This window comes from Nicrophorus vespilloides, unplaced genomic scaffold (genome assembly GCF_001412225.1).
Source record: "Nicrophorus vespilloides isolate i.1.1-1 unplaced genomic scaffold, Nicve_v1.0, whole genome shotgun sequence".
Lineage (NCBI taxonomy): Eukaryota > Metazoa > Arthropoda > Insecta > Coleoptera > Silphidae > Nicrophorus > Nicrophorus vespilloides.
In genome coordinates, this window is record NW_017095778.1 from 217,769 (window position 1) to 243,112 (window position 25,344).

General features: G+C 32.8%; 9 protein-coding genes and 1 long non-coding RNA gene across 10 annotated transcripts in view; 9 read left to right on the plus strand and 1 right to left on the minus strand.

Annotated features, from left to right (window-relative positions):
• The window catches only part of LOC108563284 (DNA-directed RNA polymerase III subunit RPC5), a 37,527-nt gene extending 26,376 nt beyond the window's left edge, over positions 1 to 11,151 (minus strand). The window contains exon 1 of the mRNA XM_017921921.1: positions 11,001 to 11,151. The gene's annotated coding sequence lies outside the window, so the exon portion shown is untranslated. The remainder of the gene's footprint in view (positions 1 to 11,000) is intronic.
• LOC108563195 lies at positions 93 to 3,818 on the plus strand. The gene is made up of 9 exons (XM_017921804.1): positions 93 to 327; positions 382 to 1,328; positions 1,388 to 1,645; positions 1,697 to 1,862; positions 1,912 to 1,942; positions 2,007 to 2,212; positions 2,265 to 2,757; positions 2,819 to 3,245; positions 3,320 to 3,818. Exons 1-9 carry the CDS (start codon positions 119 to 121, stop codon positions 3,754 to 3,756), a joined length of 3,174 nt encoding a protein of 1,057 aa, XP_017777293.1. The 5' UTR covers positions 93 to 118; the 3' UTR covers positions 3,757 to 3,818.
• LOC108563235 (cytochrome P450 9e2-like) lies at positions 4,022 to 5,866 on the plus strand. Its single transcript, XM_017921857.1, has 4 exons — positions 4,022 to 4,320; positions 4,373 to 4,862; positions 4,923 to 5,349; positions 5,410 to 5,866. The coding sequence occupies exons 1-4, from the start codon at positions 4,097 to 4,099 to the stop codon at positions 5,844 to 5,846; spliced, it is 1,578 nt and encodes a 525-aa protein (XP_017777346.1). The 5' UTR covers positions 4,022 to 4,096; the 3' UTR covers positions 5,847 to 5,866.
• LOC108563256 (cytochrome P450 9e2-like) lies at positions 6,326 to 8,213 on the plus strand. The gene is made up of 4 exons (XM_017921881.1): positions 6,326 to 6,605; positions 6,660 to 7,152; positions 7,207 to 7,633; positions 7,692 to 8,213. Exons 1-4 carry the CDS (start codon positions 6,403 to 6,405, stop codon positions 8,126 to 8,128), a joined length of 1,560 nt encoding a protein of 519 aa, XP_017777370.1. The 5' UTR covers positions 6,326 to 6,402; the 3' UTR covers positions 8,129 to 8,213.
• On the plus strand, positions 8,135 to 10,242 carry LOC108563227 (cytochrome P450 9e2-like). Its single transcript, XM_017921845.1, has 6 exons — positions 8,135 to 8,424; positions 8,481 to 8,644; positions 8,733 to 9,061; positions 9,111 to 9,558; positions 9,620 to 9,886; positions 9,944 to 10,242. The coding sequence occupies exons 1-6, from the start codon at positions 8,216 to 8,218 to the stop codon at positions 10,114 to 10,116; spliced, it is 1,590 nt and encodes a 529-aa protein (XP_017777334.1). The 5' UTR covers positions 8,135 to 8,215; the 3' UTR covers positions 10,117 to 10,242.
• Positions 11,152 to 12,698: 1,547 nt separating the features above from the next.
• LOC108563246 (cytochrome P450 9e2-like) lies at positions 12,699 to 14,637 on the plus strand. The gene is made up of 5 exons (XM_017921869.1): positions 12,699 to 12,928; positions 13,048 to 13,211; positions 13,269 to 14,039; positions 14,099 to 14,365; positions 14,420 to 14,637. The coding sequence occupies exons 1-5, from the start codon at positions 12,726 to 12,728 to the stop codon at positions 14,587 to 14,589; spliced, it is 1,575 nt and encodes a 524-aa protein (XP_017777358.1). The 5' UTR covers positions 12,699 to 12,725; the 3' UTR covers positions 14,590 to 14,637.
• Positions 14,638 to 15,378: 741 nt separating this feature from the next.
• LOC108563340 lies at positions 15,379 to 15,946 on the plus strand. The gene is made up of 3 exons (XR_001891089.1): positions 15,379 to 15,423; positions 15,722 to 15,862; positions 15,919 to 15,946. It is a non-coding gene; the product is annotated as an uncharacterized LOC108563340 (long non-coding RNA).
• Positions 15,947 to 16,996: 1,050 nt separating this feature from the next.
• Positions 16,997 to 19,017, plus strand: LOC108563659 (cytochrome P450 9e2-like). The gene is made up of 5 exons (XM_017922401.1): positions 16,997 to 17,215; positions 17,425 to 17,588; positions 17,642 to 18,382; positions 18,437 to 18,703; positions 18,757 to 19,017. Exons 1-5 carry the CDS (start codon positions 17,013 to 17,015, stop codon positions 18,924 to 18,926), a joined length of 1,545 nt encoding a protein of 514 aa, XP_017777890.1. The 5' UTR covers positions 16,997 to 17,012; the 3' UTR covers positions 18,927 to 19,017.
• Positions 19,018 to 20,079: 1,062 nt separating this feature from the next.
• On the plus strand, positions 20,080 to 21,990 carry LOC108563649 (cytochrome P450 9e2-like). The gene is made up of 5 exons (XM_017922391.1): positions 20,080 to 20,282; positions 20,330 to 20,493; positions 20,561 to 21,334; positions 21,394 to 21,660; positions 21,715 to 21,990. The coding sequence occupies exons 1-5, from the start codon at positions 20,080 to 20,082 to the stop codon at positions 21,882 to 21,884; spliced, it is 1,578 nt and encodes a 525-aa protein (XP_017777880.1). The 3' UTR covers positions 21,885 to 21,990.
• A 434-nt stretch (positions 21,991 to 22,424) lies between these two features.
• LOC108563639 (cytochrome P450 9e2-like) lies at positions 22,425 to 24,454 on the plus strand. Its single transcript, XM_017922380.1, has 5 exons — positions 22,425 to 22,658; positions 22,796 to 22,959; positions 23,019 to 23,792; positions 23,847 to 24,113; positions 24,171 to 24,454. The coding sequence occupies exons 1-5, from the start codon at positions 22,456 to 22,458 to the stop codon at positions 24,344 to 24,346; spliced, it is 1,584 nt and encodes a 527-aa protein (XP_017777869.1). The 5' UTR covers positions 22,425 to 22,455; the 3' UTR covers positions 24,347 to 24,454.
• The last annotated feature ends 890 nt before the right edge of the window (positions 24,455 to 25,344 follow it).

Genomic DNA, 25,344 nt, shown 5'->3' on the forward strand with positions numbered 1-25,344 from the left:
TCAATGATAAAGGGGAGAGCGATCCGTGATATAATTTTGCCAGTATTTTTGTAAACATATTTTGAATGGAATTAAAAAAATAATATCGTTTAATAAAATTAATTGTGTTATTTATACAATGCTGTTCTCGATTACGTTAATTATTGTCGTGTCATTCTTAATAATATACAAATATTTATATAAACCACTTCTGTATTGGAAAGAAAGAGACGTTATCTACGGCAAAAATGCCGTGCCGATATTTGGAAATCTATGGAAAGCCACGTTCGGTAAAGTTACCTTCATTGATAACTTCATCGATCACTACAAAGAGTTTCCCAACGAAAGGTAATTAAGTAATTATTTTTATTTAACCTTAAATTAAGATTAATTGTATTTCAGTTTCAATGGAATCCACAATTTTGTTATGCCTTCATTGGTCATCAGAGATTTGGATATAATTAAGCAAGTTTTGGTCGCTGATTTCGACCATTTCACCGATCACAAGCATCAACCGAATACGGCGGACGTTAATCCTCTGTTTTCGAAGAATCTCCTGCAATTGAATGGTGATGATTGGAAGCAGATGAGGGCGACTTTGAGTCCGGCTTTCACCAGAAGCAAAATGAAGGCAATGTTCTTGCTAATTTCCGATTGCGCCCAACAATTGACCAGGCATTTTGATAATGGTGATTTACAAGAAATTGATATTAGGGATGTTTCTTCGAGGTTTGCTAACGACGTGATTGCAACTTGCGCTTTTGGAGTGCAATGTGATTCGATCAAAGAGAAAGAGAACGCGTTTTATACAACTGGCAAAGAGGCGTCAAATTACACAACAATTAGATTGGTGAAGTTTATGCTGTTTAGCGCGTTTCCTAAACTCTTCAAGTTTTTTGGAATCGAATTGGTGGATAAAGCTATCTCTTCATTTTTTATTAACACCATTAAAGAAGGGTTGAAGTACAGGATTGATAATGACGTTGTTCGACCTGATATGATTCATCTTTTGATGGAGGCCAGGAAAGGATTGTTGAAGCATGAGGATAGTAACGAAGGATTGGTTGATGATGGTTTTGCCGTCATCCAGGAATCTGATATTGGGAAGAAAGAAGTGGTGCAAAGATACATATCTGATGAAGAGATTGCGGCTCAAGCCTTTGTATTTTTCATAGCTGGTTTCGAAACGTCTTCAGTTATAATCAGTTTTATGACGCTTGAATTAGCTATACACGTGGATCTGCAAGAGAAATTGCATGCTGAGATCGATATGGTTATGGAAGATTGCAAAGGAGTTCCGACGTATGAAGCAGTCATGAAAATGAAATATTTGGATATGGTTGTGTCAGGTTATTTTTTTAATATTATAATTATATTTTGGTTCTTAAATTGTTGTCTATAATTATAGAGACTTTGAGGAAATGGCCACCTGGACCTATTACAGATCGACAATGCACCAAAGACATAACTATTAGTGGAAACGGAAAAAGTTATAAGGTGAAAGAGGGCGAAAACATTTCCATTCCCATAATTGGTTTGCAACGAGACGAAAAGTACTTTCCGGAACCGGAAAAATTTAACCCAGAGAGATTTTCCGATGAAAACAAGAGCAATATAATTCCTTACACATACATGCCTTTTGGGCTTGGGCCTAGGGCCTGTATAGGTAATTTTAAAACAAATTAGTATAAATAACAATTTACAAAAATCATTTTAGGATCACGTTTTGCTTTATTGGAGATAAAAGTACTCTTCATCCATCTGCTTTTCAAATACGATTTAGTGGTGACGGAGAAGACGAGTGCACCGATTGTCATAGAGAAGGGTTCGTTCAAGATGCAGCCGGAGGGAGGATTCTGGGTGGGATTAAAACCTCGCAAATTGTAATCAACGTTTCTCAATATAAAGTCTTATCAATGTGTTTTAAATGAGGTGTGTTTTCAATAATTCTCACATGACCTTCGTATTAAACAAGTGAGAAAGATAACGTTTAGTGAAATGCCCAGTATGTGCTCTGCAGCAGCTAGAAAATGTTATCATACTTGCTGGGCTTCGTGGTGTTAGCATTTCTCTTCTATTTGAAATTCGTGAAGCCCTTGAATTACTGGAATGACAGAGGCGTACCAAACGTCAAGGGAATACCTGTTTTCGGAAAACAGGCTGCGGTAGTTTTTGGGAAAATAACTGTTATCGAATGGATGAAAAGGACTTATAAAGAGTGTCCTGGTACAAGGTAAATTTATAGTTATCTACTTTTCAGTTAAACACACTTAATTTACCATTAGGTACCATGGAAGTCACCAGTTTAACAGACCGGTGCTTGTTGTCAAAGATCCATCTTTAATCAAACAGATAATGGTCAAAGATTTTGGGAATTTCGTTAATAGAATTGATGTTATCACCAAGGACATGGATCCTTTATTAGGAAACAGCTTATTGTTTTTGCATAACCAAGAGTGGAAGACGATGAGATCAACTTTGAGCGCTGCGTTCACCGGTAGCAAAATGAAGGATATTACCGATCTGATGCTGCAATTGTCGCACAACTTTTTCAAATATTTGAGCAAGAACGGAAAGTCCAGATTCACCGTTGATATGAAAGATCTGTCAACTAGGTACACGAACGATATCATAGCAAGCTGTGCTTATGGGATTGAATGCAATTCGCTGAAGGATAAAAGCAACGATATGTACAAATTGGGAAAACAGATAACCGGTGTTGATAGCGCCAGGGTGTTGAAGTTTTTCGGATTTAATATAGTTCCAAAATTGATGCACGTCAGTCTAAAGAAAATACAATAAAAATTATCTTAAAAATAATGAGATTATCTAATTTCAGATGATGAATATTAAAGTGTTACCGAAAAGCGTGCGTACTAAATTCAGTAATGTCATTAAAGAGTCTTTGGCTGCTCGTGAAAAGGGTAAGATAATTCGATCAGATATGATACAACTGCTGATGATGGCCAAAAAGGGAAATTTAAAATATGAAGAGAATATCAAAAATGACGATACCGGATTTGCCACTGTTAAAGAGCATTACACTGAGGGAAGCAAGATGTTAACAGATAACGATATTGTAGCTCAAGCATTAGTGTTTTTCTTAGCAGGATTCGAACCGGTATCCACTATTATAAGTTTCATGGCTATGGAGCTGGCTTTGAATCCGGATATTCAAGTAAAACTTTATGAAGAGATCGAGAGATTTGGTGATATAGATTACAATAAAATCTTATCGATGAGATACTTGGATATGGTCGTATCAGGTATAATAATATTGTTGATAATTTCTCATGAATCATATACTTATTGATTGATTTTTTTTAAATATTTTGCATAGAAACACTCAGGAAATGGCCTGCTGCTCCCTTTTTGCATAGGAGATGTACAGTGCCTTTTCTCTTAAAAGCTGAAAGACCTGATGAATCCGATTTGTGTATTGGCAAAGGAGATGGAATTTTGATTCCTATAATTGGTATACAAAGGGATGAAAAGTATTTTCCAAACCAGGATCGTTTCGATCCTGAAAGATTTTCGGATGAAAATAAGGATAAGGTGGATAAGTACACTTATTTACCATTCGGGACTGGACCGAGGAACTGTATCGGGTCGCGGTTTGCTCTTCTGGAAATAAAGATGTTCTTTGCAGTTGCTCTTAAATACTTTAGGATTGAAGCCATAGAAAAAACTGCAAGCACTTTAGAACTCTCACATAATGAATTTCCAATGAAACCGATCGGAGGATTTTGGGTCGGTTTCTCAAGTAGGAATAGCTAATTACAAATTATATACATGTACATAACTATGTAGCTATTCTTTAATATAAAATAATATTTTATTATTTCAATTTTCCATAACATAGTTTCCTTCCTTCCAAAAACTTCATCCATCTTTCAAATACGATTTAGTGGTGACGGAGAAGACGAGTGCTCCGATCATTATAGCAAAAGGTTCGTTCAATATGCAGGCAGAGGATGGATTCTGGGTGGGATTAAAACCTCGCAAATTTTACTCAACGTTTCTCAATATATAGTCTTATCAATGTGTTTTGTGTTTTATTTGATAATTGATACCAAGGTCAAGTGCATAAGACAATATTTCGCGAAACGCTCAGTGTATGCTCTGCAACAGCAAGAAAATGTTATCATACTTGTTGAGCATCGTGGTTTTCGCGTTTCTCTTCTATTGGAAATTCGTGAAGCCCTTGAATTACTGGAATGAAAGAGGCGTACCGAATGTCAAGGGCTTCCCTGTTTTCGGAAAGCAGGCTGCTATTGTTTTCAGGAAAATAAATATTATCGAATGGATGAAACGGACTTATAAAGAGTGTCCTGGGACAAGGTAAGTTTATAATTATATAATTTCCAGTTAACCTGAATTAGTTTACTATTAGATACCATGGAAGTCACCAGTTTAACAGACCGGTGCTTGTTATCAAAGACCCATCTTTAATCAAACAGATAATGGTGAAAGATTTTGGGAATTTCGTTAACAGAATTGATGTTATCACCAAGGACATGGATCCTTTATTAGGAAACAGCTTAGTGTTTTTGCATAACCAAGAGTGGAAGACGATGAGATCAACTTTGAGCGCTGCGTTCACTGGTAGCAAAATGAAGGAGATGACCGATCTGATGCTGCAATTGTCGCATAACTTTTTCAAATATTTGAGCAAGAACGGAAAGTCCAGATTCGCCGTCGACATGAAAGATCTATCGACAAGATACACAAACGATATCATAGCAAGTTGTGCTTACGGGATAGAATGTAACTCGTTGAAAGATAAAAGCAATGATATATACAAATTGGGAAAACAGATCAGTTTTGATAATGTCAGGGTGCTGAAGATCTTCGGTTTTAATATCATGCCAAAATTGATGAAAGTCAGTTTAAGGAAAATTTAATAATTATAATCTTTAAGTCATACAATTTTTTCTTTCTAGATGATGAATATTAATGTATTGCCGAAAAGCGCGTATGCCAAATTCAGTAGTATCATTAAAGAGTCTTTGGCTGCTCGTGAAAGCGGTAACATAATTAGACCAGATATGATACAACTGCTGATGATGGCCAAAAAGGGAAATTTAAAATATGAAGAGAGTATCAAGGATGATGATACTGGATTCGCCACTGTTCAAGAACATTACACTGAGGGACGCAAGATGTTAACAGATAACGATATTGTAGCTCAAGCATTAGTGTTTTTCTTGGCCGGTTTCGAACCGGTCTCCACTATTATAAGTTTCATGGCTTTGGAACTTGCTTTGAATCCGGATATTCAAGAGAAACTTTACGAGGAAATCGAGAGATTTGGAGATATAGATTACAATAAAATCATATCGATGAGATACTTGGATATGGTAGTATCAGGTATAATAATAAAATTGATAATACCTCATGAATCACTTAATGTTTTAATATTTTGCATAGAAACACTCAGGAAATGGCCAAGTGCTCCCGTTTTGCATAGAACATGTACAGTGCCCTTTGTTTTAAAGGCTGAAAGACCTGATGAATCCGATTTGTGTATTGGCGTTGGAGATGGAGTTATAATTCCTATAATTGGTATACAAAATGATGAAAAGTACTTCCCGAATCCCGAGCGTTTTGATCCTGAACGATTTTCGGATGAAAATAAGGATAAAGTTGATAAGTACACTTATTTAACATTCGGGACAGGGCCGAGGAACTGTATCGGGTCAAGATTTGCTCTTTTGGAAATAAAGATGTTCTTTGCAGTCGCTCTTAAATACTTTAGGATTGAAGCCATTGAGAAAACTCCAAGCACTTTAAAACTCTCACCTAAAGAATTTCCAATGAAGCCGATTGGAGGATTCTGGGTCGGTTTCTCAATTAGGAATAGCTAAAATGAATATAATTATGTAGATACTGTATAAAATAATATTTTATAAATTTTTATAACAATTTCTTTCACTGTTATATTTTGCAATAATACAATAAAATTAATTATTAAATCCAAATCGTCTATGTTATCACTAGTAGATAATAAGTTTCAAAACATTTGACACGAGATAAAGTTTGAATTATGTAATGTACGCAAATGAAATCTAATAAAACTAATATTTATCATTATTAGTTGCAATCATTACATTACGGTATGGTAATTTCTTATAATTATAATCATCTCATATCATTTAGTATATAACTATTAACAATGTAATTTCATTTATCTAATATAAATATAATTTAACGATTTTTATATTACAAATAAATATTGTAAAGAAGCAATATAATTGGAAGATAAGCAAATAAAAAATAGGACAAAATATTTATGTTTATATGAAAACATAATCTAAAAATATAATTATTTTTTTTAAACAGCAGTTGATAACAAGTACAAGCGTGTAAGAACGAAGCAAAGCTACGTCAATACATCAGTACGTTCCGATCATCATCAACAAGATGATACCATACGTGCTAGTGATTGTAGCACTCGCTACACTATTTTACTTAAGATTCGTTAAACCCTTGAATTACTGGAATGACCGAGGAGTGCCCAATGTTAAAGGTATTCCAGTATTCGGAAAGCAAGCCGCCGTAATTTTCAGGCAAATATCACTGTTGGAATGGCTGAAACGCGCATACAAGGAATGTCCTGGTACAAGGTAAATCCCGTAAAAATAACTTAATAGATTAAGTTAAAAGAAAATTTGTTAAAGGTATCACGGAAGTCATCAATTCAATAGACCTATACTCGTGATTAAAGACCCGGACTTAATCAAACAGCTACTCGTAAAGCAATTCAGCAACTTCGTCAATCGCATCGACATCATCAACAAAGACATGGATCCGTTCCTCGGAAACAGTTTATTGTTTTTGCACAACGAAGACTGGAAGACGATGAGATCAACTTTGAGTCCCGCCTTTACCGGCAGCAAAATGAAGGAGATGAGCAATTTGATGATACAGATATCACACAAGTTTTTCGAGTATCTGAGGAAGAACGGAAAATCAAAATTCGCTGTAGACATGAAAGATTTATCCACGAGATTCACTAATGATATCATAGCTAGTTGCGCTTACGGCATTGAATGCAACTCGCTGAAAGAGAAGGAAAACGAGATTTATTCTTTGGGCAAAAACATGACGAACTTGACTTATAGCAGGATCATGAAATTTTTCGGCTTCAGCAATGTGCCTAAATTAATGAAAGTTAGTTTTTCAATGAGTTAGTTCAAATTATGTAATAATTTTATTTATTTATAGTTGCTGAATATTACGGTGTTTCCTCGTAGTACCAACAAGAAATTCGGAAGGATAATTAAGGAGTCTTTGGCTGCCCGTGAGAGTAGCAACATCTTTCGTCCTGATATGATTCAACTGCTGATGATGGCCAAAAAGGGTAATCTCGAATACCAAGAGAATGTAAAAGATGATGACACTGGATTCGCTACTGTTGACGAGCATTATACGAAAGAATCGAAAAATTTAACTGACGACGATATCGTCTCTCAAGCCTTGCTGTTTTTCTTTGCTGGATTTGAACCAGTTTCGACCACTATAAGCTTCATGGCTTTGGAATTAGCGTTGAATCCGGACATACAAGATAAATTAATAAAGGAGATCGATGAGGCCGGCGCAATTGATTACAGTAAACTTTCTTCACTGAAGTATCTAGATATGGTTGTATCAGGTAATTTTTATTTAGTTATATTAATTTATTGAATTTCATTATTTACTTTATTTCACAGAAACTTTAAGGAAATGGCCGCCAGTTCCAGTGGTCAACAGGAGATGCACAGTTCCATTTGTGCTGAAAGCTGAAAGACCTGAAGAAAAAGATTTGCATGTAACCAAAGAAAACGGTATTATAGTACCGACTATTGCTATGCATTATGATGAGAAGTACTACCCGAACGCGCACAAGTTCGATCCCGAGAGGTTTTCAGAGGAGAACAAAGAGAAGATTAACCCATATACCTATTTACCGTTCGGGTCTGGGCCGAGGAACTGCATCGGTTCGAGGTTCGCTTTGATGGAAATAAAGATGTTCTTTGCCGTCGCTCTAAAATTCTTCACGATCGAGGCTATAGAGAAGACTGTTAGCAAGATCGAGATGAATCCGAAAAATTTTCTGTTGACGCCGAAGGGGGGATTCTGCGTTGGCTTCGCACTCAGAACTAACTAAATATTTTTCCGCAGTGGACTTTGTCAGTCGCTATCTGTATTTCAAGTAAAGCGCACGTTGAATAAAAACATTCGTTAATTAGAAACCATGGCCTTGTTATTGTGGGCTTGCATTATAGCTCTCCTTGTTTATTTGTGGTTCGATAAGATTTTGAAGCCTCACAAGTTCTGGAAGAACAGAGGAATCATACATAATAAACCGGTGCCGATTTTCGGTGATACACTTGATAATGTCAGGCGAAAAGAATCTTTCGCCGCGTTAACAACGAAATTATATAACCAATTCAGTAATGAACGGTAGGTAAAATGTGTTTTATTTTTAAATCTCAATCTTGATGATCAATGGTAATTAGATACTTCGGATGGTACCAATTCATGTCGCCGATCCTGATGATCAGAGATCTCGATCTCATCAAGCAGATCGGTATTAAAGACTTCGATTATTTCACCGATCATGTGAGCTTCAGCACCGAAGACATCGATCCGCTTTGGAGTAAAAACTTATTTTCCAATAAGGGTAATCAATGAATTGCGTAAATTGTTATTCATAAGATGTTGCAATTCTACGCGTGTTATAATTTATAATAAATGCAATAAATTTGAAGGTCAGAAATGGAGAGAGATGCGACCGGCGCTCAGTCCTTCCTTCACTGGAAGCAAAATGAAAATGATCTTTCACTTGATGGTAGAATGCGCCGAAAATTTCGTCCAATATTATCTTGAGAAAAATGAGAAGATCGTCACGGTCGAGATGAAAGACGTTTTTACCAGATTCACGAACGACGTTATAGCGAGTGCAGCTTTTGGAGTTAACTGCAACTCGCTGAAGGATCCTGAAAATGGTTTCTATAAGAGAGGTTTGGAGATTACAGATTTCAGTGGTTTTAAAGGACTTAGATTTTTCTTCTATAAAATAAGCCCAATTCTCACAAAGGTGATAATAATCTAATTTAACGAACCTTTTTCAAATTTTACGATTTCAGTTATTTAATATTACAATTATTTCCAAAGAGGCTGGTAAATTTTTCAAGAGTATAATCGAAGATTCTATTAAATTGCGCGAAGAGCAACGCATAATTCGACCAGATATTCTTCACATGCTGATGGAAGCCAAGAAGGGTAAATTGAGCGATGATTCAACGAATAGCAACTCGGAAGGATTCGCTACAGCCCAAGAAGCAGCTTACCATAACACCTCAAAAAAAACTGTAATCACCGATGATGATATTGTGGCGCAAGCCATCATATTCTTCATCGCAGGCTTTGATAGCTCCTCAACCCTCATGACTTATCTCGCCTATGAACTCGCCGTGGATCAAGAAGTCCAACAAAAACTGTACCAAGAAATTTATGAAACCGATAAACTCTGTAACGGAAAATTGACTTATGACGAATTGGTGAAAATGAAGTACCTCGACATGGTCGTCTCCGGTAATCCATACACTTTAAAAACAAATAATTTGATTGTAATTTTTGATTTTTTTTTTGGTAGAAACTTTAAGAAAGTGGCCTCCAACTCCAACTACTGACAGAGCTTGCACGAAGAATTACGTAATCCCAGCATCGAAACCCGGAGAAAAGGACGTGACGATCGAGAAAGGAACGACGGTTTGGTTTCCTATTTACGGCTTGCACATGGATCCGCAATACTATCCGGATCCCACGAAATTTGACCCGGAACGGTTCAGCGATGAGAACAAGCATAAAATAAAATCAGGTACTTTCGTGCCTTTCGGAGTTGGACCAAGGAATTGTATTGGTAAGAAACTTTAGAAAATCAAGCTTCAAATTAAACTAATCTATTAATTTAATCTAGGATCCAGATTTGCTTTGATGGAAAATAAGATTATCGTGTACTTCATCTTGAAGTACTTCAAGATTGTGCCAATCGAGAGGTCGGTCATCCCGGTCGTTTTGAGCAAGAAACATTTCAACATGACTGCTGAGGGTGGAATGTGGTTGGGTTTGGAAAAACGATCACTCATATAATTTAATAGTAAAAAGAAGTCCTTTTATCAGTAAAATTTGCGTCAGTTGTTGTTATCAAAATGCATCATAATAATTTCGGCATTGCTTGCAAATCATTAAAGAATAAATAAAAAATATTTATCAAAATTGCTCAATTCATTTTATCGAATATGAGTTAAAAACGAAACTAGTTTAGAACTATTTTTATTTCGTAATAAGAAGAAATACAAGTATAATTTAGTATCTAAGCAAAACACTTTACTTTCTATTAAAATAGCTTAAATTGTGAGAATACACAATTAAGTAGTAATTAAAAAGTAGTTATAAGTACAAACATTTATTATAATTACAGTGAATAAAGTAAATAAGAGCATTAATGTTCTTTAATTTTGTAAATAAACTTTCCTCAAAAATTATCATAACTTTTTTTACCGTTTCAATTTTCAAATATTTAATTTCCAAGAAAATCTACTTCTAAATCTTTGATTTTCTCAGATACTATAATAGATAGAATGGATCCAATAGTTGCATATGAAAGTTGGATATTCGGGGAATGTGGTGATTATTTATTTGTTTCCGTGGCTTCATCTATTTAGTTGTAATTCGCGTTCAAAGATGACTTAATTAACGTTCGTAAAAGCAGTGGCTTCACATTTTATTAATTTTATCGGAAACTATAATAGATAGAATAGATGCAAAAAATAGGTATGAAAGTTGGATATTTGGGGAATATTTGTAGATTACTATGGTTTCATACATTTGGCTGTAATTCGCGTTTATAATTGGAACAACAAAACATTAATGCTGGAAAAAGCAGTGTCTTTATAATTTTAATTACTTTCTTGGAAACTATAACATATATTACATTAAATTTCTACAATAAAAATACAAATGTATGGACTTACTGTCGTATCTGGGCATTGAGAAATCTCTGGACACTGGATTATCTCATAGTTATGTAGGGCGGAAGAAGGCTGTTGAGTGTTGATTAAATAAACGCAACTATATTTAATTTGTAAACGTCCTTGCAAATATTCCACAAGTTTTTCTAAATAATCACGAATAAGTATACGATTGTATATTTGATGAATACGTGAAATATGATTTGTAATAATTAAGAGGAAAGTTGTAGATCTAACAAATATACATAATAATTATACAATAGATGATAATAAATTGGTCGGCCACGATATTTAAAAAAATGTTTATTTACTTTTTTTTTGTAAATATTTACGTTACACAATTAAATACGAATGATGCAGAAAAAAATGTGCAGCTTAGTAATGTGCGTCTTGCATAATTACGTGTGTGGAGTTTTAATGTCATTTCTACGTTCAATTCTCTATTTATCAGTTGTAGAACTAAAATATTACCTTATTTACAATTAAGAATGAGTGTTTTTTTAGTTTTAGAGTGAAATTTAATTAAAAATTATTCTATTTTAGTTTGTTATCTTATTAAAACTGAAAGTATATATTATAGATAATGACTGAAAAACACATATTTGTATCATGTTTATAATCAATTAAAGACTGCGTAGTGAAAGTGTTTATATAATAATAATATTGGGTGAAGTAAAAAGTTCTGAGCGTTTTTCGTTAGATGGATTTATTGAGTCATATCTCATTATGTATACGTTGCATTTTTTTATTCTATACATCGACTTAAAGGAGACATAACGCTTAAAAAAGTTCTTTGACAGTTTTGTGTTTAGTGAATCCAGTTGTGTGTTAGAGCGTTGATTCCAACGCTTCCGTTCTGGTAATATGGACGTCGAAGATGAGACACGCTCTGTTAGGCCAATCGTCGAAAATGTTGATAAAATCATGGAACTGAAGATTAGCCAGAAAACCGTTTGGAACCATTTGCATAATACTTATCTCAAGAAGAAGCTCGATGTATGGGACAAAACACTCAGAACTTTTTATTAATTGCAACAATACAAAAAATCATAATTAACATTTCCAAACTATAATAATGAAACAAAAAAAAAACCACTGATACAAAGGGCTATTGATAATAGGTCTTTCTGCCCAGTGTATATATATTTTACTAAATTATTCCTGTTTTTTGATTCTTATATTATTTTGAACATACATATTTGAAATTGCGTATGTGTATTTAAGAAAATATTTGTTATTATTTAAAATGAAACAATTTAAATTGATCAAGTCATTAAGTAATTCAAGTGTTTATAGCCTATAATTAATCTTATCTAAAACTAATATTTTTTAATTGAAATGGTATTAACTATTTTGATATTAAATCAAAAATAAAGTGAAAAATCATTATTTTTATTTTCATAATTTATTATGGTTTTCTTACATATTTTCTAAAAGTTGACTTTTGTTTATACTAACAATTTTTTATTTGTTTTTATTTAATGATGTAACAGTTATCTGAGCTAAAAATATTCGTACAAAAAAATAAGAGTGATCAACAGTTTTTTTTGTTGTTGTTTACTAATTATATACGCATAATGCTGTTATGATTTTTTCAAAGTCGTATACAATTTTATGTTTTCATTTTTTTTTGCATAGCCGTATCGGATTGAACAGCGTGACCTTAAGTGAGATTACTGTTGTTGTATTAAATGGGTTCGGAGCCGCTAGTTTAGTCTACTCGCAACGATGATTACGATAGGATTGTTCATTGCGGTCTTATCCGTTCTGATTTACGTTTATATAATCAAACCTCATAACTATTGGAAAAATAGAGGAGTGAATCATAATAAACCTATGTTCTTGTTTGGAGACGCCTACAAAATTACTTTTCTCCAAGAATGCTTTTCGCTGTTCGTTGAACGAATCTACAACAGCTTCAAGGATGCAAGGTAATTTGATTTTATTCTTTAATAAATTGATATTTTTAGTTCACATTTGTTAAATGTGATAACATCTTTATAATAATCATATCTTTATAAATTTGTAAATTATAAATATAATTTTAAAGGTATATTGGATGGTATCAATTTACTACTCCGATATTGATGATCAAAGATTTGGATTTGATCAAGAGAATCGCTATCAAAGATTTCGATCATTTCCACGATCATCCGGGATTTTCAAATGAAGAAATTGATCCTTTGTGGAGTAAAAATCTGTTCGCAAGCAATGGTAATTGATAAGTAAGCTATTGAAAAGTAGTTAGGCTTAATATATGTGTGTTTTTAGGAGAGAAATGGAGGAATATGCGTACCACCTTAAGTCCATCTTTCACCAGCAGCAAAATGAAGATGATGTTCACTTTGTTGAGTGACTGCGCCGAGCAATTTGCTGCTTATCATAAAGAGCAGAAGGAGGATGTCATAACTGTTGAGATGAAAGACATCTTTACGCGTTACACCAACGATGTCATAGCGACTTCGGCTTTTGGCATCAAGTGCGATTCGTTGCGTGACAAGGACAACGAGTTCTACAAAAAAGGTCTGATCGTTACAGATTTCAGTGGCTTTTCAGGGCTGAAATTCTTAATTTATCAAGTCAGTCCGATGCTTGCGAAGCTGCTGAACGTCAAGATTTTCTCAGACAGAGAGTCTAACTTCTTTGGAAAAGTGATTAAGGATTCGATTAAGATGCGCGAAGAGCAAGGCATTGTTAGGCCGGATATGATTCATTTGCTGATGGAAGCTAGAAAAGGAAATATGCATGATGATAAAGTCGAAGCTCCTGAAGGATTTGCGGCAACCGAAGAAGTAACTAAAGTTAATAACAAGCAAATAAAGATCACCGATGAAGACATTATCGCTCAAGCTTTGATATTTTTCGTGGCCGGATTTGATACAGCATCAACTCTCATGTGCTACGTAGCTTATGAGTTAGCTATAAACCCCGATATTCAGGCAAAATTACGCGAAGACATTATGAGCACCGATGAGAAATGCAATGGAAAAGTCACGTACGAAGCTTTGATGAAGATGAAGTATTTGGACATGGTCATCTCTGGTAAATGAAATAAATAAATTTAATAAACAACATAATCTGATTATAATTCTTCTATTTAGAAACGCTGAGGAAATGGCCACCAACACCATCAACTGACAGAATTTGCGTCAAAGATTACACCATTCCTTCTGAGAGACAGGGCGAGAAACCATTAATAGTAGAAAAAGGAACCACAATCTGGTTCCCCATTTACGCTTTACAAAGGGATCCCAATCTTTTCGAGGATCCAGAACGTTTCGATCCTGAAAGATTTAGTGATGAAAATAAGGGCAAGATAGATCCGACGTCCTTTATAACCTTTGGAATCGGCCCAAGAAATTGCATCGGTAAGAATATTCCAATTATAGTTTGCAAATAAATTCATCTTCGTTTATTTACAGGATCCAGGTTCGCTTTGATGGAAACCAAGATTTTGATGTACCATATCCTTAAGACTTTTGAAATCGTACCAGTGCAGAAGTCTGTCATTCCTGTGGTCCTTAGTAAAAAACATTTCAATATGACCGCGGAAGGTGGAATGTGGTTGGGACTCAAAAAACTTGAGGCATAAATATTTTTTTAATTCAAAGTTTATTATCTATAATTGAATTGATTTCTGTTGTATGAAATAAATTATTTTAAAGAATATTTTCTAACTTTGTTATAAATGATCATTGTTTACTTAAATTAATGCCAATTTGAAATGAAAAAAATATTTTGCTGCAAGATTAAATGAAATTTAGCCTCATCAGTAAATGCGATTTTCAATGTCATTTCAATAGTCGCATTATGTAACAGAAATATCATTTTGTTTGTAAATAATAGTGAATTAACTTTTCAAAATAGAAAATTAATTCAATAATTATGCGGATATGAAATTTTCATTACTTAAAATATTTTGTGAAATTTTCAACTTTTATCGATTTTAGGTATTATTTCTTAATAAATCAATAATTTAATTGTTTAGTTAGTTTTGATCTTAAATTGAATTTTTTTATTTAAATTGTTATAATTAATTATTATTTATATAGTATCATTTCGTTGCTATAAAACCAGTTTTTAATTTGTTATTAATCAACAGCTAAAAATAAGCACAGACAAATAAGAGTGACTAACACATATTTTTTTGATAATTACACTCATGATGTTGTTTTGAATTTCTCAAACTTGTAACAAATTTATAGTTTTGTTATTGCTGCCATACGTTAGTATAGTAGTAACGATGATTATAATAGGATTGTTAATTGCGTTCTAATTTACGTTTATATTATCAAACCCCATAACTATTGGAAAAATAAGGAAGTGAAGCATAATAAACCATTGTTCTTGTTTGGGGATACCTTGAAAACTGCGTTGCTATAAAAAAAACATTACGTCCTTAATTGAACGAATGAAAAAATGAAAGGTAAGTTGATTTTACTTAAGTAAGTAATAGCTACAATGTATGTAATAACTATAAATGATACTATAATTATTATTATTAATTGAAATTATTTAAAAATAAATTTGAATCGTTATTGTATGGAAGTTGTTGTTATACTATTTCAATTAGTATTTACTATTATTTACATTTAATTATAAAAACACTAACTTTTTTAAGATCTGGTCATTCCGACCGGACACGGTATACAAATAGTGTCGGTAGTATGTATTATGGTACTATTAATACTTTATTATACTATAGTAATAAACTTATTTTAAAGTTATTTTGGATAGTGTTAATTTACGACTCTGATATTGATGATCTGGATTTGATCAAGTTGCATCAATGTGCATCACGAATCCAGGATTCTCAAACTAAGAAATTGATCCTTTATGGTGTAAAACTCTGTTCACAAGCAAAGGTAAATGATAAGTATCCTAATTACAATTATTTCATCTTAATATATCCGTTTTATAGGGAAGAAATGGAGGAACATGCGTACCGCGTACCCAACAACATCAGCAACTGACAGAATTTGTGACAAAGATTATACTTTCCTCCTTCGAAAACAAGGCGAGAAACCTTTAGTAATAGAAAAAGGATCTTTAATTTGGTTTCCCATTTACGCGATACAAAGAGATCCCAATCTTTTCAAGAATCCAGAACGTTTTGATCCCGAAAGATTCAGTGATGAAAACAAGAGTAAAATTGTTCCTAATTCCTTTATATCATTTGGAATAGGTCCAAGAAATTGTATTGGTAAGAATGATATTTTTTTTTTCAATCATAATTGAAAGTAAATTTGTTATCATTGATTTGCAGGATCCAAATTCGTTTTTTATATTAAATATTCCTTAACTGTACAAATGACTATTTTTCAACATATTTGATGCAACAATAATGAAAATTTAAGAATTTAAAGTGTTTATTTACTTGTAAATATTTACATGTTGCACCTTAATACGAATGATGTAGAAATACATGTGTAGTTTATTAATGAGAATCTTCAGTAATTGCGTGTGAAGAGTTTCAATGTCATTTCCGCAATAGTCGCGTTAATTGATTATGTAACGTTCAGTTCTATTTATATCATTTATGTAACGTAGTTATTATTTGATTTGTAACAAATAATCTTGTGAGATTTTCATTATTTTTTATATAATTTAGTTTAAATGTTTTTAACTCGTCAAGAAATTCAAGTTTATATATAAAATTATATCAAAACTATTTTGATATTAAATTACAAAATTTGGATTTTAGCAATAGAAAATCTAAATAAATTTTCACAATTTTTTTTAAATTCTCCTCATTAATTTATTATTTATAAAATGGTTTTGTTTGATATTTTAGTAGCGATTATTTTTGTTGTAAAACAAGATTTTTTATTTATGATTATTAATTAAGTTTGCATTAATCTGTGTTAAAAGTAACACAGATAACTGAACATATTTTTTATCGTATCAAATTTTGGTTTTAGTTTTTCTTTAACCATATCAAATTGAAGTTATGTTTGAGATTATTCTCGTTCAATAAAATGTGTTTGCTGCCGTTCGTTTAGTCGAGTCGCAGCGATGTTTACGATAGGATTGTTCATTGCGGTCCTCTCCGTTTTGATTTACGTTTATGTAATCAAACCGCAAAACTATTGGAAAAATAAGGGAGTGAAGCATAATAAACCTGTATTCTTGTTTGGAGATACCTACAAAACTAGTTTACAACAAGAAAACTTTTCGACGTTCGTTGAACGAATCTACAACAACTTCAAGAATGAAAGGTATTTTAATTTGATTTCACTTCAAGGTTCATTTATTAATTTACGTAATTATAACAGATGTAAATATAGTTTTGTTACAAAAAAAATCATTATTAACCAACTTGTCAAGTATAGCAAACTTTCCATGGCAACAGTAAGTTGTTTAGGAAATATGTTGACGAGAATGACAGGCTTCATTATTATAATTAGAGAAAAAAATTGTTTTTAAGATATTTTGGATGGTATCAATTTACAACGCCGATATTGATGATCAACGATGTGGATCTCATCAAAAGAATCGGTATCAAAGATTTCGATCATTTCCACGATCACCCCGGATATTCGCACGAAGACATCGATCCTTTGTGGAATAAAAATCTATTCGCAATCAATGGTAACTTATCAAAACTTTTTTTTGCGTTAAATTTTACGTGATTTGTGTTTTAGGGGAGAAATGGAGGAACATGCGTACCACGCTGAGTCCATCTTTCACAAGCAGCAAAATGAAGATAATGTTCAATTTGCTCAATGATTGCGCCGAGCAATTCGCGCTTTACTTCAAAGAGCAGAAAGAGGATGTCATAACTGTTGAGTTGAAAGACATCTTCACGCGTTATACCAATGATGTTATAGCGACTGCAGCTTTTGGTATTAAGTGTGATTCATTGCGTGACAAGGACAACGAGTTTTACAAAAATGGATTGTCCATCACTGATTTTAGTGGCATCGAAATTTTGAAATTCTTCATGTTCCAAATTAGCCCAACGCTTGCCAAGCTGCTGAAGTACAAGCTCATTCCTGATAAATCAGCTAATTTTTTTGGTAAAGTCATCTTGGATTCGATTAAAATGCGCGAAGAGCAAGGCATTGTTAGACCGGATATGATTCATTTGCTGATGCAAGCCAGGAAAGGAAATATGGATGAAGATGAAGAAGTCACTAAAGTTACTAAAAACAAGCGAACAGAGATTACCGATGAAGATATTATTGCTCAAGCTATAATATTTTTTGTAGCTGGATTTGATTCCTCAGCGACTCTCATGTACTTCTTAGCTTACGAGTTAGCTGTAAACCCCAATATTCAAGCAAAATTACGCGAAGACATTATGAAGACAGATGAGGAATGCGATGGAAAAATCACGTACGAAGCTTTGATGAAGATGAAGTATTTAGACATGATCATTTCTGGTAATTGAAAGAAATACATTTAATAAACATAATAGATTGAATTCAATTCTTTAGAAACGCTGAGGAAATGGCCACCAACTCCCATAACGGATAGAATTTGTATTAAAGAATACACCATTCCATCTGAGAGGCCAGACGAGAAACCGTTGGTTATCGAAAAAGGAACCGTAATTTGGTTCCCCATTCACGCGATGCAAAGAGATCCCAATCATTTCGAAGATCCGGAACGATTTGATCCTGAAAGATTCAGCGATGAAAACAAGAGCAAGATAGATGCGGCGTCCTTCATAACTTTTGGTATAGGTCCAAGAAATTGCATTGGTAAGAATGATCTTTTTGTTGCAAGCATATTCACCTTCACCATTCATTTGCAGGGTCCAGATTTGCTTTGATGGAAACCAAGATTTTGATTTACCATATCCTTAAGAATTTTGAAATCGTACCTGTGCAGAAGTCTGTTATTCCTGTGGTCTTGAGTAAAAAACACTTCAATATGACTGCGGAAGGTGGAATGTGGTTTGGACTTAAAAAACTTGACGCATAAATGTTCTTCATTGAAAGAACATTGTTCAAACGAAAATCAACGTTATTATTCAAATTAAGAAAATGTATCAATATCTTTATTTCAAACAAATCAAACAAAGTTATATCATTTATATTTTTTTACATTTATTCCTATCTCAAATAATAGTAATAATAAATATGTACTTATCAGTTTCATATTTATAATGTTGACTTATTAAAAAATAAATACCGTTGAACAGATGTCATTTATTTATAGCCATAGTAACCATTGTAATCGTTTAAAAAAAACAACTATTCTCTAGGGAAATAAAGGAAATACAGATAATCTAAAAATACAATTGTACTTATGCTCTATAAGATTAGGAAAAACATAAACTTTATATAAAATATTTTATTTGATTTCAACATATTTATTACTTATACATTATAATCAGAGAGGGATGAACTCAGCAACAGACACTTAAAATTTTAACATATTCGCTTATTATTTATTAGATTTGATATATAGTAAAATAAAGCAAAATTCAACTTTATATAAAAAAAATGGAAAAAAATAAAAAAAAAAATACTCAAATATGAAGAATCTTGACATATTTTGTTTAATTATGGAATTTTTCAATTTATTTTCATTTTTTTTCTACATATCAAATGTATATTATGTCGTATCATTTGGATTTATAAGTTATAAGTGAATATTTTAAAATTTTACAAAGTTGAGAATTCCTTGCTGCTGCCTCACTGTATATGATTTGTAGGTGGCTCAGATTCCAGACTATCCAGGTAAAATAAGAGTATGTTCGCACGGTTGCCGACATTGTAGTTATTTATAATTGGTTTCTTCAAACCCTGTACCAAAGCCACCAAAGATCGAAGATTTATCTTTAATAATATGATAGAAAAGCGATAATCACTATATTATTTATATAATTATCCAATACATTAATTATCTTTTTATTCCTAATAATTAAATTAGTTAAATTACAATATGAACTTTTACAAAAAAAAATCAAACAATTTTATCTCAAAAACAGTAATACAAAATCAATATGATAGTGATATTGATACTTCTTTTTTTGAATTTACACACATTGCGCAATTCTCGTTGAGTTGAAGTGACTTTAAGTGGGAGTATAAAAGTGGACTGATGATGTTCCTGTAGTCCAGTTACAAAAATGATTACGGTGGGATTGTTAATCGCGGTGCTGCTCATACTGATTTACGTATATGTAATCAAACCGCAAAACTATTGGAAAAATAAGGGAGTGAAACATAATAAACCTGTATTCTTGTTAGGTGATACGTTCAAAACTTTAAGTCAGCAAGAACACTTTTCGGCATATATAGACAGACTTTACAACCAATTCAAGAATGAAAGGTATTTGCTATAATTTTTAATAATTTTGTAATAAATTTGCTTTTAAGGTATTTTGGATTTTATCAATTTTCAACGCCGATATTAATGATCAAAGATTTGGATCTGATCAAGAAAATTGGTATAAAACATTTCGATCATTTCCACGATCATGCTGTATTTTCTAGTGAAGATATTGATCCGTTGTGGAGCAAAAATCTGGTGGCTAGCACTGGTAAATTTGAAAAAAAAACTAATAATATATTGAATTATTTAATAATTTGTGTTGCGTTTATTTATAGGTGAGAAATGGAGAAAAATGCGCACCACTCTAAGTCCGTCTTTTACCAGCAGTAAAATGAAATTAATGTTTAATTTGATAACAAACTGCGCTGAGGAATTTGTGCTTTACTTCAAAGAGCATGAGGAGGATGTCATTACTGTAGAGATGAAAGACATTTTCACGCGTTATACCAACGATGTTATAGCAACTTCAGCTTTTGGTATCAAGTGCGATTCGTTGCGTGACAAAGACAACGAGTTCTACAAGAAAGGTTTGATTGCTACGGATTTCAGTGGACTTGCAGCTTTGAAATTCTTCATGTATCAAATTAGTCCGATGCTTACGAAGCTGCTGAAGATTAAGATTCTGCCAGAGGTAGCGACTAACTTCTTTGGAAAGGTGATTAAAGATTCGATTAAGATGCGTGAAGAGCAAGGCATTGTTAGGCCGGATATGATTCAATTGCTGATGGAAGCTAGGAAAGGAAATATGCACGATGAGAAAGTCGAAGCTCCTGAGGGATTTGCAGCAACTGAAGAAATAACCAAAGCTAGTAGTAACAAGCAAATAGAGATCACCGATGAAGACATTATCGCTCAAGCTTTAGTATTTTTTGGGGCTGGATTTGATACCTCATCCACACTCATGTGCTACGTAGCTTATGAGTTAGCTATCAACGTCGATATACAAGTAAAATTGCGCAAAGACATTACAAACACCGACGAGAAATGCAATGGAAAAGTCACGTACGAAGCTTTGATGAAGATGAAGTATTTGGACATGGTCATTTCTGGTAAGTGAAATAAGCAAATGTAATAATAGACATAATTTGAATGCAATTGTTCTATTTAGAAACGCTGAGGAAATGGCCACCAACACCATCAACTGACAGAATTTGCGTTAAAGATTACACCATTCCTCCTGAGAGACCAGACGAAAAACCATTAATCATCGAAAAAGGAATTACGATTTGGTTTCCTATTTACGGCTTGCAAAGAGATCCTAATCTTTTCGAGGATCCAGAACGTTTCGATCCTGAAAGATTCAGTGATGAAAACAAGAGTAAGATAGATGCGGCTTCCTTCTTAACCTTTGGAATCGGCCCAAGAAATTGCATCGGTAAGAGTGTTTCAATTATATTGTACAATTAAACTCATCATCGTTTATTTATAGGATCCAGATTCGCTTTGATGGAAACGAAGATTTTGATTTACCATATTCTTAAGCATTTTGAAATCGTGCCTGTGAAGAAGTCAGTCATTCCTGTTGTTCTTAGTAAGAAGCATTTCAATATGACCGCGGAAGGTGGAATGTGGTTGGGACTTAAAAAGCTTAAAGCTTAAATATTGCAGTCATTGGAAGAACATTGTTTAAGCAAAAATCAAAATTCTGACTGAAACCAAGTATATTTATCGAAATCTTTATATTACACTAAACAAACAAACTTAATTTTAGTGATTAAAATTATATATTTGTCGCATTTACTCCTATCTCAAATAATAATAAGTATTTACTTATCAGTTACATTTTTACAGTGTTTACTACACGTTTTGATGTATTAAAAAATAAATATCTTAAAACAGTTTTTGTTTATTTACAGCCATATTCAAAACATCTATTCCTTAAGGAAACTAAAAAATGAGATAATCTGAAAATATTATCTTTAATTAACATATTTATTGACTTTTATTAAATATTTACTTTATAAAGACAATTCTAGTTACATATTTAATTTAGTACAATATGTTACAAAAATGTTAAAAAAAGTTTCTGAAAAGAATATAATATACAATTCTGGTTGATTTTTTCAAGCGGTATCATTTTTTTTAACGTGACCTTTCATATTAAAGCGAATTATCCAATCAGTTTAATATAAAAGGGGACTGTTGATGTTTATTTAGTCCAGTTACAAAGATGATTATGGTAGGATTGTTAATCGCGTTGCTGCTCGTACTGATTTACGTATACGTAAGCAAAAGGCAGAGTTTTTGGAAAAATAAGGGAGTGAAGCATATCAAACCAGTATTTTTGTTTGGGGATATATTCAGGACTGCAACTCAACAAGAAAACTTTTCAGCATTTATCCACAGACTTTACAATCAATTCAAGAATGAAAGGTATTTTATATTATGTTTAATACTTTACATAATACTTATAAGTAATTATAATTGAAAGTACAAATGAAAACGATGTAAATTTGTTGCCAGGAAGAATTGAATAATTTTACATGTTAAAAATCTAATTTGCTTTGAAGGTATTTTGGATGTTATCAATTTACAACGCCGATATTAATAATCAACGATTTGGAGCTCATCAAAAAGATTGGTATAAAAAGTTTTGATCATTTCCACGATCATCCAGGATTTCCTAGTGAAGAAATTGATCCGTTATGGAGCAAAAATCTAGCGGCAAGCACTGGTAAATTATAAATTATAACATATTCCATTATTTATAATTAGTGTTATGTATATTTTTAGGTGAAAAGTGGAGGAAAATGCGCACCACTTTAAGTCCGTCTTTTACCAGCAGCAAAATGAAATTAATGTTTAATTTGATAACGAACTGCGCCGAGGAATTTGTGCTTTACTTCAAAGAGCAGCAGGAGGATGTCATTACTGTAGAGATGAAAGATATTTTCACGCGTTATACCAATGATGTTATAGCAACTTCGGCTTTTGGTATCAAGTGCGACTCGTTGCGTAACAAAGACAACGAGTTCTACAAGAAGGGTTTGATTGCTACGGATTTCAGTGGACTCGCAGCATTGAAATTATTAATATATCAAGTTAGCCCTATGCTTACGAAGCTGCTGAAGATCAAGATAATCCCAGAGAAAGCGACTAACTTCTTCGGAAAAGTGATTAAGGATTCAATTAAAATGCGTGAAGAGCAAGGCATTGTTAGGCCGGATATGATTCATTTGCTGATGGAGGCTAGGAAAGGAAACATGCATGATGAGAATGTCGAAGCTCCTGAGGGATTTGCCGCTACTGAAGAAGGAACTAAAGTTAGTAATAACAAGCAAATGGAGATCACCGATGAAGATATTATCGCTCAAGCTTTGATATTTTTCTTGGCTGGTTTTGATACCTCATCGACTCTCATGTGCTACGTAGCTTACGAGTTAGCTATCAACCTCGATATACAAGCAAAATTGCGCGAAAACATTATGAGCACCGATGAGAAATGCAATGGAAAAATTACTTACGAAGCTTTGATGAAGATGAAGTATTTGGACATGGTCATTTCTGGTAATTCAACTACAATTAATAATCAACATAATTTATTTCAATTCACTTATTTAGAAACGCTGAGGAAATGGCCACCAACACCAGCAACTGACAGAATTTGCGTTAAAGATTACACCATTCCTCCTGAGAGACCAGACGAAAAACCATTGGTCCTTGCAAAAGGAAGTACAATTTGGTTTCCCATTTACGGCTTGCATAGAGATCCCAATATTTTCGAAGATCCTGAACGTTTCGATCCTGAAAGATTCAGCGATGAAAACAAAAGCAAAATTGATCCAACTTCTTTCATTAGCTTTGGAATCGGTCCAAGAAATTGCATTGGTAAGAATGACATTTTTTTTAATTATACAAGAACAAATCGTCATCGTTTATTTACAGGATCCAGATTCGCTTTGATGGAAACCAAGATTTTGATTTACCATATTATTAAGCATTTTGAGATCGTACCAGTGAAGAAGTCAGTCATTCCTGTGGTCCTCAGTAAAAAGCATTTCAATATGACCGTGGAAGGTGGAATGTGGTTTGGACTTAAAAAAAACTTGAAGCTTAAATAGTTTCTTCTTTGAAAGAAGAAGAGTGTATAATTAAATTGGTTTTCTTTTTTATTAAATTAATACGAGTCGTTAACTCTTTGTTCCAAGTAGTTCCAATAATAATATAAATAAATTAACAATGAAAGAATTGTAACGTGGTAAAATCGACAACGCTGCAAGTGCGCTCCACGACAAATATTTTATAAACCGTTACATAATTGTTTCATTAATTAAAATGTACAGTTTACCTGTCTGTTTCTGGCTAATAAATATGTACATGAAAATATTGTTGCATATGTTCCACTCAATTTGTAACAGTTAATTTTTTATTGTGATTACATAATAATTATATAATAAATAATTAACTGTATGTTAATAAATATTTATTTGTAGTATTCAATGTAATATACAATTAATGTTTCTAAATTATTTATTATGCATTACTGATTTTTAATTGTAAGTTGTGTTGCATACATCACGTATACAAAGAAATCAGTGGCAATCGCAAGCCCGACAACCGAAATACCGTCAATCAAATTCCCGACGTTCGAAATCTCGACAACCGTAATCCCGACTGTATTAAATTCCCGTCTATATCGAAAATGTCTTCAATAACATTTTTAAATTATTCCAGAGCGTAGTGACTTTGTTATTAATAATAAATAATAACAATTAATAATCTAATCGTATTTGAGATTATTTCATAATGTTAAGGTTTATTATGAATAATTCAATAAAATCAAATAAATTAATAATAATTTATTGTTCTTAATAATAAAAGTGTAACATAAGGTGACACGCTCTGAAATAATTTAAAAATATTATTGTATAAATTTCCAATATAGTCGGGATTATGATACAGTCGGGATTTTGATATAGTCGGGATTATGGTTGTCAAGATTTTGATATAGTCGGGATTATGTTTGTCGGGATATTAATATAGTCGGGATTTTGATATAGTCGGGATTATGGTTGTCAAGATTTTGATATAGTCGGGATTTCGATACAGTCGAGATATC